The following is an 11,016-nucleotide window of genomic DNA, read 5'->3' as shown; positions in this document are numbered from 1 at the left end:
GCATACTACATGAGCCCTTTTATATAAAATTCTAGAGCTTGCAAACTAATCTATAATGATTTTTTAAAAAGCAGGTCAGTGGTTACCTGGGAAAGGGCAGGAGGGGAGGAGGGATTGTCGGGTGTGTTGAAAATGTCTGTTATCTTGGTTGTGGTGACAGTTTCGTGGGTGGAGACATATATCAAAACTAATCATATTGTACACTTGAAATACATGCAGTTGTTTTTTTAACTTTAGTTGCACCTTAATATAGTTAGGGGGGAAATGTTAAGTGATATAAGAAGTACAATTGGGAAAAGAAACACGATAGGAAAGAAAACTTCAAGTGTTAATAGATAAACCATACGTTTCCCCTGACTCTCCACTCCTCAATTCTAACTGTCTCCCAGAACCTTGATATCAGCTTGGTATATAAACTTCCATGCCTTTTTTGGGTATATATGCCTGCAGAAATAGAGTATTGTTTGGGGATGGGGTTTGGGAGGCATAAATGGTGTCACACTAAACCATCTCTCAACTTCCTTTTCTCACTCAACGACGTCCCTGGAGGTAGCTCCACGTCAGAACGTACGCACAGACCTGCGTCTTCTGACCTGCCGCAAAGCCCTCCGCAGCTCGTGGGGCCCTCCCCGCGCCAGTGGACACTTAGGTTGTTTCCAGTTCTCTCCTGTGTTGCCTTCATCCCCGAGTCCTGGAGGGATGTGATAGGCAGAGGGGAGCCCTGGGAAGCTGCCCTCAGGGGTCTCACCGCCTCCTAATCCAACCTCCACACACCGCTAAATCCATCTTTTAAGAGTCTGCTCTGACCACGTCAGCCCCAGCTCCCTGCTGCTCCCAGGCTCAAGTCCTGACCCCACAACCTGGCCTTCAAAGCCCTCCATAGCTCTGACCTTGGCAGAGTTGCCTACTTGCCAACCAAATCCCAGTCTCCCCTTTCTACCTGATAAATGGAACTTGGGTGGCAACTAGCTGGCAAATTTCATTTCCAGCCACTCTTGCTGCTAGGGGTGGCCATGTGGTTGTGTTCTGGCCAGTGGGAGGCAGGCAGACATTGCTGGGTAGGGCTTCTAGGAAAGAGGACTGACTTAGATGGCAGATGACTTTTGCTCTTCTCCTCTGCTCCTCCTTCCTGCCTGGAATGGAGCTGTGAAGGCTTGAGCCACAGCAGCCATGTTGAGACCACAGAACTACCACTCCAGTCCTGGACTGTCTAGCTCCTGATTTATTTTGCAAGATAAATAAGCCCTATTGTGTTAAAGCCACTGTTAGGGGTTGGGGGTGGGGGGATCTGTTTCTCTAAGCTGAGCTCAATTCTAACTGACATAAACCAAACTATCCCTCCAGCCCTTTCACCACAGGGCCCTCCTTATGGGCCCCCACACTCCAGCTAAGTGAACCCCTGGCCATCGTCCTCCTCACCCCATGGCTTCTACCTCTGGGCCTTTGCTCATGCTGTGCACCCTCCTTGCACTGAACTCTCCATGTGCTATCTCCTAGCCTTCAAAATGTAGCCCCTGTAGGTATATAGCCCCCTTCAAAATCAGCACTTTAGAAAGCCATTCTGATTTCAAGTCTTCTTCCAATTACATTCATTCATTCCTTTAACAAATATTTTCACTCTCCTACTATGAGGCAGTCACTGCGTTTGGTGCTGGGGACGCAGTGATGGATGAGACTGTTCCCATGGAGCTTACGTCCCAGCTGGGGGAGACAGGCAACAAACAACTGAACAAACACCCAAGATGATCAGATGCCGATGAGTGTTAGGAAGGAAAGTAAACAGGGCCGCAGGGTAGAGAGAGGCTGGGGGCTGCTCTAGGGAGGGTGGTCCGGGAGGCCTTTCAGAGGAGGTGATATTTGAGTTGAGACTTGGTCATCAGATGGAGATGGCTGTTCAAAGTTGTCAGGGGAAAGGGTGGTTCCAACTAGAAGGAAGAGCCAAGAACTGGAGGTGGGAAAGGGCCTGGGTATCTGAGGGACGTGTGACGGGAACAGATGGAGCCTTGTGCACCAGTGGCAGAATGGCAGGGAATGGCCTTGTGAACCCTGCCGGGGATGTGAGTTCTAATCGACCTCCCAGAGCTTACAGTGAGGATCACAAAGTACTTGAACCCAGGGCCTGGTGTGGACAAACACCCAGCAGCAGGGGCCACAGCTGTCAGGCCACAAGGGCTCTTGGTGAGCCACCACGTGCCAGCACACCTGCCAACCGCTAGCTCCTGAATCTTTGCGGGAGGCTCTCTGGCCCTGGAGTTGCTCTGTCCACACTCATGGCAGGTCACCTCACCGATGGGTGACAGCAGCACAAGTACAGACACCCAACTCCCGCTCCCCTGGTGGAGGACTCTGAGGCTGGTTCTCTACGCTGCCCCAGAGACCCCAGAAGGACAGAGTCCCCAGTGTCCACACTGTAACCAGCTCCACTACCCACCCTGTGCCGACTCCCTTCCCACAATCCTCCCCGCAACCAGACTTTCCTGGGGTCACCTCCCAGGTCAACTCAAATCCTCCTGGGGGAGCCCAGCCTACCATGGAGACCTTCCTGGGGGCAGGGAAGGGCACCAGAGATCCCTGGAACCCAGCTCACCGCCGGCTCACGTACCTGCATACCCGTGATGGAGACGTGGTGAGACTCCACCGTGGGCCGCCGGGGCAGCCGCGGGGAGGACTGCGGGGAGCCCACAGGCGAGTAGGGCAGGGACGGGTGGATGCAGCGTCCATTCATGTCCATGCTGCTGCCGGCTGCCAGCCCGCCCTGGGACCGCTCCTGCAGGGAGAGCTTGCGACCGCAGAGGTGGGGCCGGGCCTGGGACGTAGAGGCATCAAGGGAGACCTGTGGGCCATCAGCCTCCAGGGGCCGGTCCCGGGCCAGGCCAAGGTCCACAGCACAGCCCGGCTCACACTCGGTGACCACGATGAAGGACTCCATGCCCAAGTGGATGCTCAGGGACGAGAGGCCCTGCAGGGCCTCACAGGGCTTCTGGCCTTCGCTGCTGCTGCCCCTGCCCCCCAGCTCATCCTGGGGGGTGGGCCGGTCGCTGCTGGGCTGGCTAGAGACACATGATGACATGGTGCATGCGCCGACTTCATCCAACACGCCCGGGTGCTCCCATCTGGCAGCGGAGCCACCTGCAGAGAGAGGAAGGGTCAGCCGGCCCCACCCCTGTGGGCAGGGACAGGGACAGAGCCCCTCTCCTCCCAGCCCAGGCTGGCATCTACTTCCTGCCTCAGGTTGACATCCAAAAAAAATATTGCAAAACATGATGTGACCTGATCTCTGAGTCTACATAGAAAAGCACAGTCTGCTGTGCGGTCCGTTCCTGACAGGCCTGGGGGCTGGGGACCACAGTCCCAATGCAAAGCCCACAGCACAGCAGTCTGGTCTCCGGACCTGGGCTCCAGCCAATCATTCTCGAGTGAGTGGGGCTGGGGTCTCATCAAGGCTTCCTTTGACAGCCACTGAGAGCGTGTGAGCCGGGGAGCCAGTGCTGTCTGAGGAGCCAGGCTCCACAGAGCTACGGTAAGTGCAGCCCCTAGCTGCGTCTTTCCGGCCGGTGCCTGCCAGACAGCAGGTAAAACATGAATTTTAAAAGGTCAACAACGTCAGATAACTTGGCGGTTCCTCAAAAAGTTAAAGAATGACCATATGACCAGGAATTCCATCCCATGGTATGTGCCCAGACAGCACTATTCATGTGTCCACCAACGGATGAAGGCATAAACAAACATGGTCTATCCATACAATGGAAAATTATTCAGCCATAAAAAGGAATGAAGGACTGACACATGCTATAATGTGGATGAAGCTTGAAAATATTACACTAAGTAAAAGACACCAGTCACAAGAGGTCACATATGTATGATTCTATTTACACGAAATTTCTAGTACAGGCAAATCCATAGAGACAGAAAGTAGATTAGTGGTTGCCTAGGACCAGGGGGGATGGTGGGAGGAGCGACTGCTTAATGGGTATGGGGTGTCCTTTTGGGGTGATGAAAATGTTCTGAAACTAGATAGAGGTGATGGTTGCACAATGTTGTGAATGTGCTACATGCCACTGAACTATACACTTTAAAATGGTCGATTTTATGTTATGTGAACTTTTATCTCAATTTTTAAAAATTCTTTTATTTGTAGAGATGGGATCTTGCTATGTTGTCCAGGCTGGTCTTGAACTCCTGGCTTCAAGTGATCCTCCTGCCTCAGCCTCCAGCTGGGATGACAGGGTGTGAGCCACCACACCCAGCCTTTATCTTTTAAAAAAAAGATTGACACATTCCTTTAGGCTGTCAATTCCGTCTCTGGCACAGAATATTAACCTTTGGTTCATATGTTTGACAAATTCCACTGGACAAATGTCACAGGTGCCGCTGGAATTCACTGAGTACATCCACGGACATCCATCTGTGGACAGTGGCCACTTGTGTCAATCACCCACATCGTGAAAGGCCTCTCTGGATCCAGAAAAACAGCAGGTGCTCAGCAGAGATTCTATGATTGAATACAATGGTATCTTCTGATGACACTGGGTGGTACGGGGGGATAGAGAGGAAGGTGCAGACAGCAGCGCAGAGTCAGAGCTCCCTGGAGGACCTGGCTGAGAGGCAGAGAAAAGCCACTCAGCCTTCTTGGAACAGTCCTTCCAGAAGTACTGATGGAACACCTACTACATCGGGTAATGTGGCAGGCAAAGTCCAAAAGGAAAGGCATTACAGAAGCAACCACAACATCCCAGCCCTGACACAGGCCTGATTTATGAACACAGAGTTTAAGGTAAAAAAACAACAAAGAATCCATTCGTGTGACAAGATGCAAATGGGACGAGAAGTGCAAATCCAAACTACAATGAAACAGCTTGGTGCTTCCTCAAAAAGTTAAACGCAGAATTACCATGTAACCAGCAATTCCTCTCCTAGGTATGCCCAAAAGAATGGAAAGCAAGGATTCCAACAGATACTTATATACCATGTTCGTACCAATATTATTTGCAATAGCCAAAAGGTAGAAACAACCCAGGTGTCCATCAACAGATGAACAGATAAGCGAAACGTAGTACAGCCATAGAAGGAAATTCCGACTCATGCTACAACACGGACACATCTTGAAGACATTATGCTAAGTGAAACAAGCCAGATGCTAAAATATAAATATTGTATGATTCCACTTATATGAAGTACCTACAGTAGTCAAATTCAGAGAGCAAAAAAAAGTAGAACAGAGGTTACCAGTTGCAGAGGGGGAGGGAAATGGGGAGTTTATTGTTTAAGGGGCATGGAGTTTCCTTTTGGGGTGATGAAAATGTTTTGGAACTAGGCAGAGGTGGCGGTTGCACAACATTGTGAATGTACTTAATGCCACTGAATTGTGCACCTAAAAATGGTTGAAATGGCAAATTTCATGTATATTTTACCAAAATTAAGAAAATATTAATAATAAAACTACAATGATGAAATATCATTTTTTCATCTATCAGATTAGCAAAGACAAAAATTTAATAACAGCATATTTTGGTGAGGCTCTGGGGAAGTGGGAGTTATGAAATGGTACTGTCCTCACGGAGGGAAATTCACCAATATCTGACAAAATCCCAAATGCACATACCTTTCACTTAGCAATTCCACACCCGAGTATTTACCCTCTGGACAACCTCACACTTGTAGAAAATGATGTATGTACAAGATTATTTTGGCAGTATGGTTTGAAATGACCTTCCACAGGGGAATGAATAAATAAAATAAGGCACAGCTCTCCCAGGAGAAGACCATGTGTTTAGTTTAAAAGAGGTGGCTCTATACCTCCGAACATGAACTAGCTCCAAGACACACTGTTCTGTGGGAAAAAACAACACACTGGCATGCTACTGTTGGTACAGGGTCAGAGGCCACACGTGCATACATGACTACACATGCATTGCCTATTTCTGGGAAGACACACAAGAAAATGTTAGCAGTGATCTCATGGGAAGATAACTGGTTTGCAAACGTGGGGGCCAGGATGGAAGAGACTTTTCATTATATTCACTTTTATTTCTGCCCCATGTGCGTACAATAACTCTTCAAAAATGAATCTTTAACAGAAAGGAATTAGCTGTAACGATGATTGGGGTTAGGATGATAAGGCTATATGATGGTGCGGGATCACACGGGGCAAGAGGCCAGGGGAGGGAGCAGTTGGTTTGTCTCCTATTCCTCTATCCTGCTCCTTACTGTATCTGGGAAAGAAATCATCTGTGTCCCTGTCTTGGCTTCCCTATCAATGAAAGAATACAACCCAAGTTCAATACTCTCTGTGGCCCAAGCTGCTATTACTTTACGTGTCCTTTTTATGATCCTTGTCTCCCAGAAGAGAAAAAACAGAGCCCCTGAAGTTCAACAGCTTAGGCTCATCTTATCCCTGTCCACCATGGATGAGTGCCTTAGCCTCTTTAAGCCTCAGTTTGCTCATCTATAAAATGGGTGCCCACCCAACAGTCATGAGGATTACATGAGCCAAGCACTCAGAATCATGTCTGGCACACAGTTAAATGCTCAGAAGATATTATTTCAACAAAACCTGTGGAATGCCTACTACCTACTGTGGTAGGCAGCCTGTGTTCCAGAATGTTCCTGCAGGGACTGATGTCCAAGCAAGCCAGCCTGCTCTCGTGTGTGTTCCATAGCCCTGGCCGTGTGGCCTGCCTCCCTCCCAGAGCCGCCTCTTTCAGGGCTACGAGCGTTCCTGAAAAGAAAGCTAGGCCTGGTGGCACCTGGGAAAGTCAGTGGAGAATTTTTTTTTCTTGCCAACAGAAAAACAATTGCTTATCGATCTCCGCTCCAGGCCAAGGACACCAAGCAATCCGGCCCCAGCAAAGCTGCTTTTAATCAGTCTCCTTGGCAGGCTGGCGTCTGGCCCGGGCCTCCCACTCAGCCTCTGAGGTCTGGAAGAGGCAGGGGAGGAGAGAGGCCTGGGCTGGCCGGGCAGGCTGCCCAGGGCCCAGGCATGAGGGGTCCCCGGGACACAGACCTCAGTGCTTCAGGTGCTGGCAGATGTTTCCAGACAGAGGGCTTCTTCCCTCGCTGACTGCTACAGAGTCTAGGTCAGTGTTTTGAATGGTTTTGGGGCCACAGACCCTATAAGAAGATGATGAAAGCTACCAACACTCTCCCCAGGAGAATAAAATCATACAAAAAGACGATAGTTTAGCATAAAAGCAGCGACAGCTAACATCCAACTGAGCGCTCATCGGGCAACAAGCAAAGAGCTAACTGCTCTGCCCGATCATTTAATCCTTGCAGGACAGGCCCTCTGCGTGGGAATGACAGAGAAGCATCCGATTCCAGGGGGCCCAGAGTCAGAGGACCTTTCTGCAAAGCCACTTGAGTCTGACAGATGCCAAGAGTCCACACCCCTGTGCTTCCTCCCGTGGCCCTGGGTCCTTCCCCATGAAACCCAAGCGGAGGCCGCCCCAGAGTCCTCCCCGCCTCGCCATCCCCTCTCACAGGGCAGCTCTGCATGAGCCACACAGGCCCTTCCTGGAGCAGATGGGCCGGGGCCTGGGCCAGGATGAGGGAAATGCTCCTTCCTCTGCCAGGAAGCCAAGTGGCACAGGCCTCCAGGAAACACTTTCTCATTCCCCGGGGGCGTTTCCAACCTGCTCCTGCTGCCACCTGCTGCTTCTGGCACAGCAAGAAGCCAGCAGGTGCGCCAAGGAGGTGCTCCCAACCCCGAGACACACCCTGCGCAGGCTCCCGAGAGCGCCTCGCCCGGGCACCACGGGACAGAAAAGGGGCCCAGAGCAGCTCCAAGTCCCTTGGCAGGGCCAATGTCCTCCCTGGAACACCGATGGCTTCCCTGGGATAAAGGGCTCAGCTGGCCACACCCTCTCTCATATGGGGAAACTGAGGCCCCAGGAGGTCCTATAGGAAATTCATTCATTCATGTGCTCAACAAGTAATTACGGAGGACCTACCATGTGCCGGATAAACAAAACAGACGTGGTTTTGGCCCTCGAGGGACCGACAGTCTAGTGAGGGAGACAAACACTTAAAAGTAGGTCCACGTGTGAATCTATGAGCACGGTTGGGGAGGAAACCAGGATGTGAGAAAAGGGAATACAGGGCCGGCCTCAGACCCGAAAGGGAGGCAGTGGGGGAGGAAGGCCCCTCCTGGGGAAATCACGCTCAGGGCGAGCAGGCACTGAGGGAGCAGGAGCTTGTTCCCGGCAGAGGAAAGAGCTTCTGAGGAGGCCCCGCGGCAGGAAGGAGGTGGGAGAGCAGCGGGAATGGAAAGAAGGTCCCATACCAGAGCCTGTGAGCCGGAGTCGGGGCACGGGGGTGTCTGGAGGGGCCAGAGCTTTGGAGGAAGCCGATGAGGAGAGCAGAGGGGTGGCCCTAGGCTACAGGGACCCCGCTTGGACCCTGCTATGAGTTGAACTGTGTCCCTCCAAAAAGATACGCGGGAGGGGCCGGGCGTGGTGGCTCATGCCTGTAATCCTAGCACTCTGGGAGGCCGAGGCGGGCGGATTGTTTGAGCTCAGGAGTTCGAGACCAGCCTGAGCAAGAGCGAGACCTCGTCTCTATCAAAAATAGAAAGAAATTAATTGGGCAGCTAAAAATATATAGAAAAAAATTAGCCAGGCATGGTGGCGCATGCCTGTAGTCCCAGCTACTTGGGAGGCTGAGGCAGAAGGATTGCTTGAGCCCAGGAGTCTGAGGTTGCTGTGAGCTAGGCTGACGCCATGGCACTCACTCTAGCCAGGGCAACAAAGTGAGACTCTGTCTCAAAAAAAAAAACAAAAAAAAAACAAAGATACGTGGGAATCCCAACCCTCGGTACCCCAGAATGTGGCCCTATTTAGAGCCAGGTCTTTACAGAGGTGATTAAGTTGAAACAAGATCACTAGGGTGAGCCGTAATCCAACAGGACTGGTGTCCCCCTATAAAGGGGAAATTCGGACACAGAGACAGACAGCACACAGGCAGAAGGCCACATGAAGACGGCGGCAGAGATGGGTGACACTTCTACAAGCTGAGGAGCACCACGGACTGCCCACATGCCACCCGAGACCACAAGTGAGGCCTGGAGCAGATGCTCCCTCAGGGCCCTCCGAGGGAACCAACCCTGCCAACACCTTGACTTCAGACTTCCGGCCTCCAGAACTGTGAGAAAATAAAATACATTTCTGCTGTTCAAGCCACCCAGTTTGTGGTGCTTTGTCACGGCAGCCCTAGGAAACCAACACAGCATCTCGCCCGGCCAGGGAGAGGCAGAGGAGCTGGCTGCCTTGGAGGCCACAGCCTCAGAGGTGTTTCCCAAAGCTGGAGGGGTGTGGAGGCCTGAGAGGCGCAGCTCCAACAGCCAAGGCAGTGCTGGAATATTCTAGATTCGGGGCCTTGGCCCAGCTAAGGAGTCTGATCAGATCCAGTGACATCAACCCTTACAACTGTCTCCCCTTAAACACCCTTTAGTTGAGGGGCACTAAAACTATTGGGTCCCCAAATACAAAGGCCCCCGCTCATCCGACAGCAGCAGAGCTCTGTCAGGATTTAGAGGCCACAGACCCCGTCCCCATCATAGTCCTCAGGACAGAAAGGTTGCAGATGGTGACTCACGGGTGACATCTGGCCACCGACGTGTCTTGCTCGGCCTGTACCATGTTTAAAACTATTTGAATTAGATGCCAATATTTCAGAGCCAGGAGATTTCAGATAAAAATTGCAATTTCCAGATTCTCTTGAAGAACTGGACACTGACAGCGCTGGGCCTGAGTTCTATCCTGGTATCAACTCGCTGCCGCTCTGGGCAGGGGAGACGCTCTCCGGCACACCCCAGTCCTCGCCACTCACTCCCCATGGCCTCCCAGAGCTGAGGACAGGCTGCCTGCGTGTGCCATGCCCCGTCTCTTCCCACATCCTGCGCCCTGCCTCCCTGCTACGGGTATCTGAGTCCCTGGATGTTAGTGCTGAAAGGGGCACACATTAGTGGTCACCTGCTCCGACCTTTTCATTTTACCAATGAGAAAAATGAAGGCTCAGAAAGATTTACTGACTTCCCCAAAGTCACGTGGTGATTCCAGGCAGAGCTACAACTGGTCTGAGATTTTCAGGAAGGGGCCAAACATTACAGGACCAGCCTTGCAACGTCCACAGATAGCATCCCGAATAAAGTCCAGGCTGGGCCCAGATCTCTCACAAAGGGGATCCACCTCTGCATTTCTAGGACCTCGACCCGTGAGGGGGAGAGTGCCAAGGCACAGCGTCTCAAAGTGCTCAGGAAAGAAATGCACAGGATTTGGGCAGAGAAATAATCTGACTAATTCATGAGAGCTGTGGTTTTGCCTATCTCGTTTATTGCTGAACTCCAGGACCTAGAACTTTCTAGAACATTGTTGGTATTCAATAAATATTGGCTGGAAGTCATTGCTTATTTCACTCATCCCAAGGCTGTTCAGGAGGTCAGCTTTCTTTAGCTGGCTGGAATCTACATTCCTTTAGTCTAATAACAGCAGCCTGATGTCCAGGAACCCATCCCTTCCTGTGAGAGGTGTCCCCACGGAGCTGACCTCACCATCAGCTTCACGGATTTGCACATAACTCAAGCCTGGCCAGCTGGGCATCAGTTGCTCTGGTCAAGTGATTGATTCAAGAGTAGATGTGTGGCCCCAGTCTACTGGGTCTTATTCTGGGATTATGTGGAAGTATTGAAAAGAAAGTATCTTTCTTTTTCAGTTGAACTTAGAGCTCTGAGGAGATCTCCTGGAGTTATCAGGGGCTGGGGAGAACCCTGACTCAGAATGAAGTCTCCTGAGAGAGGAGAGGCAACAGATGGGGAGGAACTGAGGTTGGAGACCCTGTTTGGGCACCTGGACCCAGCCATGCCTGAAGCTCATGTACCCCAGGAGTTTTTAACTAAATGAGCCAATACATTCCCATGTGATTGTTGTTTTCCGTCACTTACAATCCAGGGCCCTGACTTTTGAATTACAGAGCTGACTGACAGAAAAGCTTCTTCACTAAGCACCCTGCAGATGTTCAGTT

At 51.3% G+C, this 11,016-nt stretch overlaps 1 protein-coding gene across 3 annotated transcripts in view; it reads right to left on the bottom strand.

Annotated features, from left to right (window-relative positions):
• Nucleotides 1-11,016, bottom strand: part of CAMKK2 (calcium/calmodulin-dependent protein kinase kinase 2, beta) — a 49,668-nt gene that overhangs the window by 31,538 nt on the left and 7,114 nt on the right. For all 3 annotated transcript variants that reach the window (XM_012663459.1, XM_012663460.1, XM_012663461.1), the window contains exon 2: nt 2,603-3,129. In XM_012663459.1, coding sequence (XP_012518913.1) covers nt 2,603-3,070 — 468 coding nt within the window. In that variant the 5' untranslated portion in view covers nt 3,071-3,129. The remainder of the gene's footprint in view (nt 1-2,602; nt 3,130-11,016) is intronic.

Source organism: Propithecus coquereli, unplaced genomic scaffold, assembly GCF_000956105.1.
Source record: "Propithecus coquereli isolate 6110/MARCELLA unplaced genomic scaffold, Pcoq_1.0 Scaffold81, whole genome shotgun sequence".
NCBI classification, from domain to species: domain Eukaryota; kingdom Metazoa; phylum Chordata; class Mammalia; order Primates; family Indriidae; genus Propithecus; species Propithecus coquereli.
This window is presented reverse-complemented; position numbering and strand designations above follow the sequence as displayed.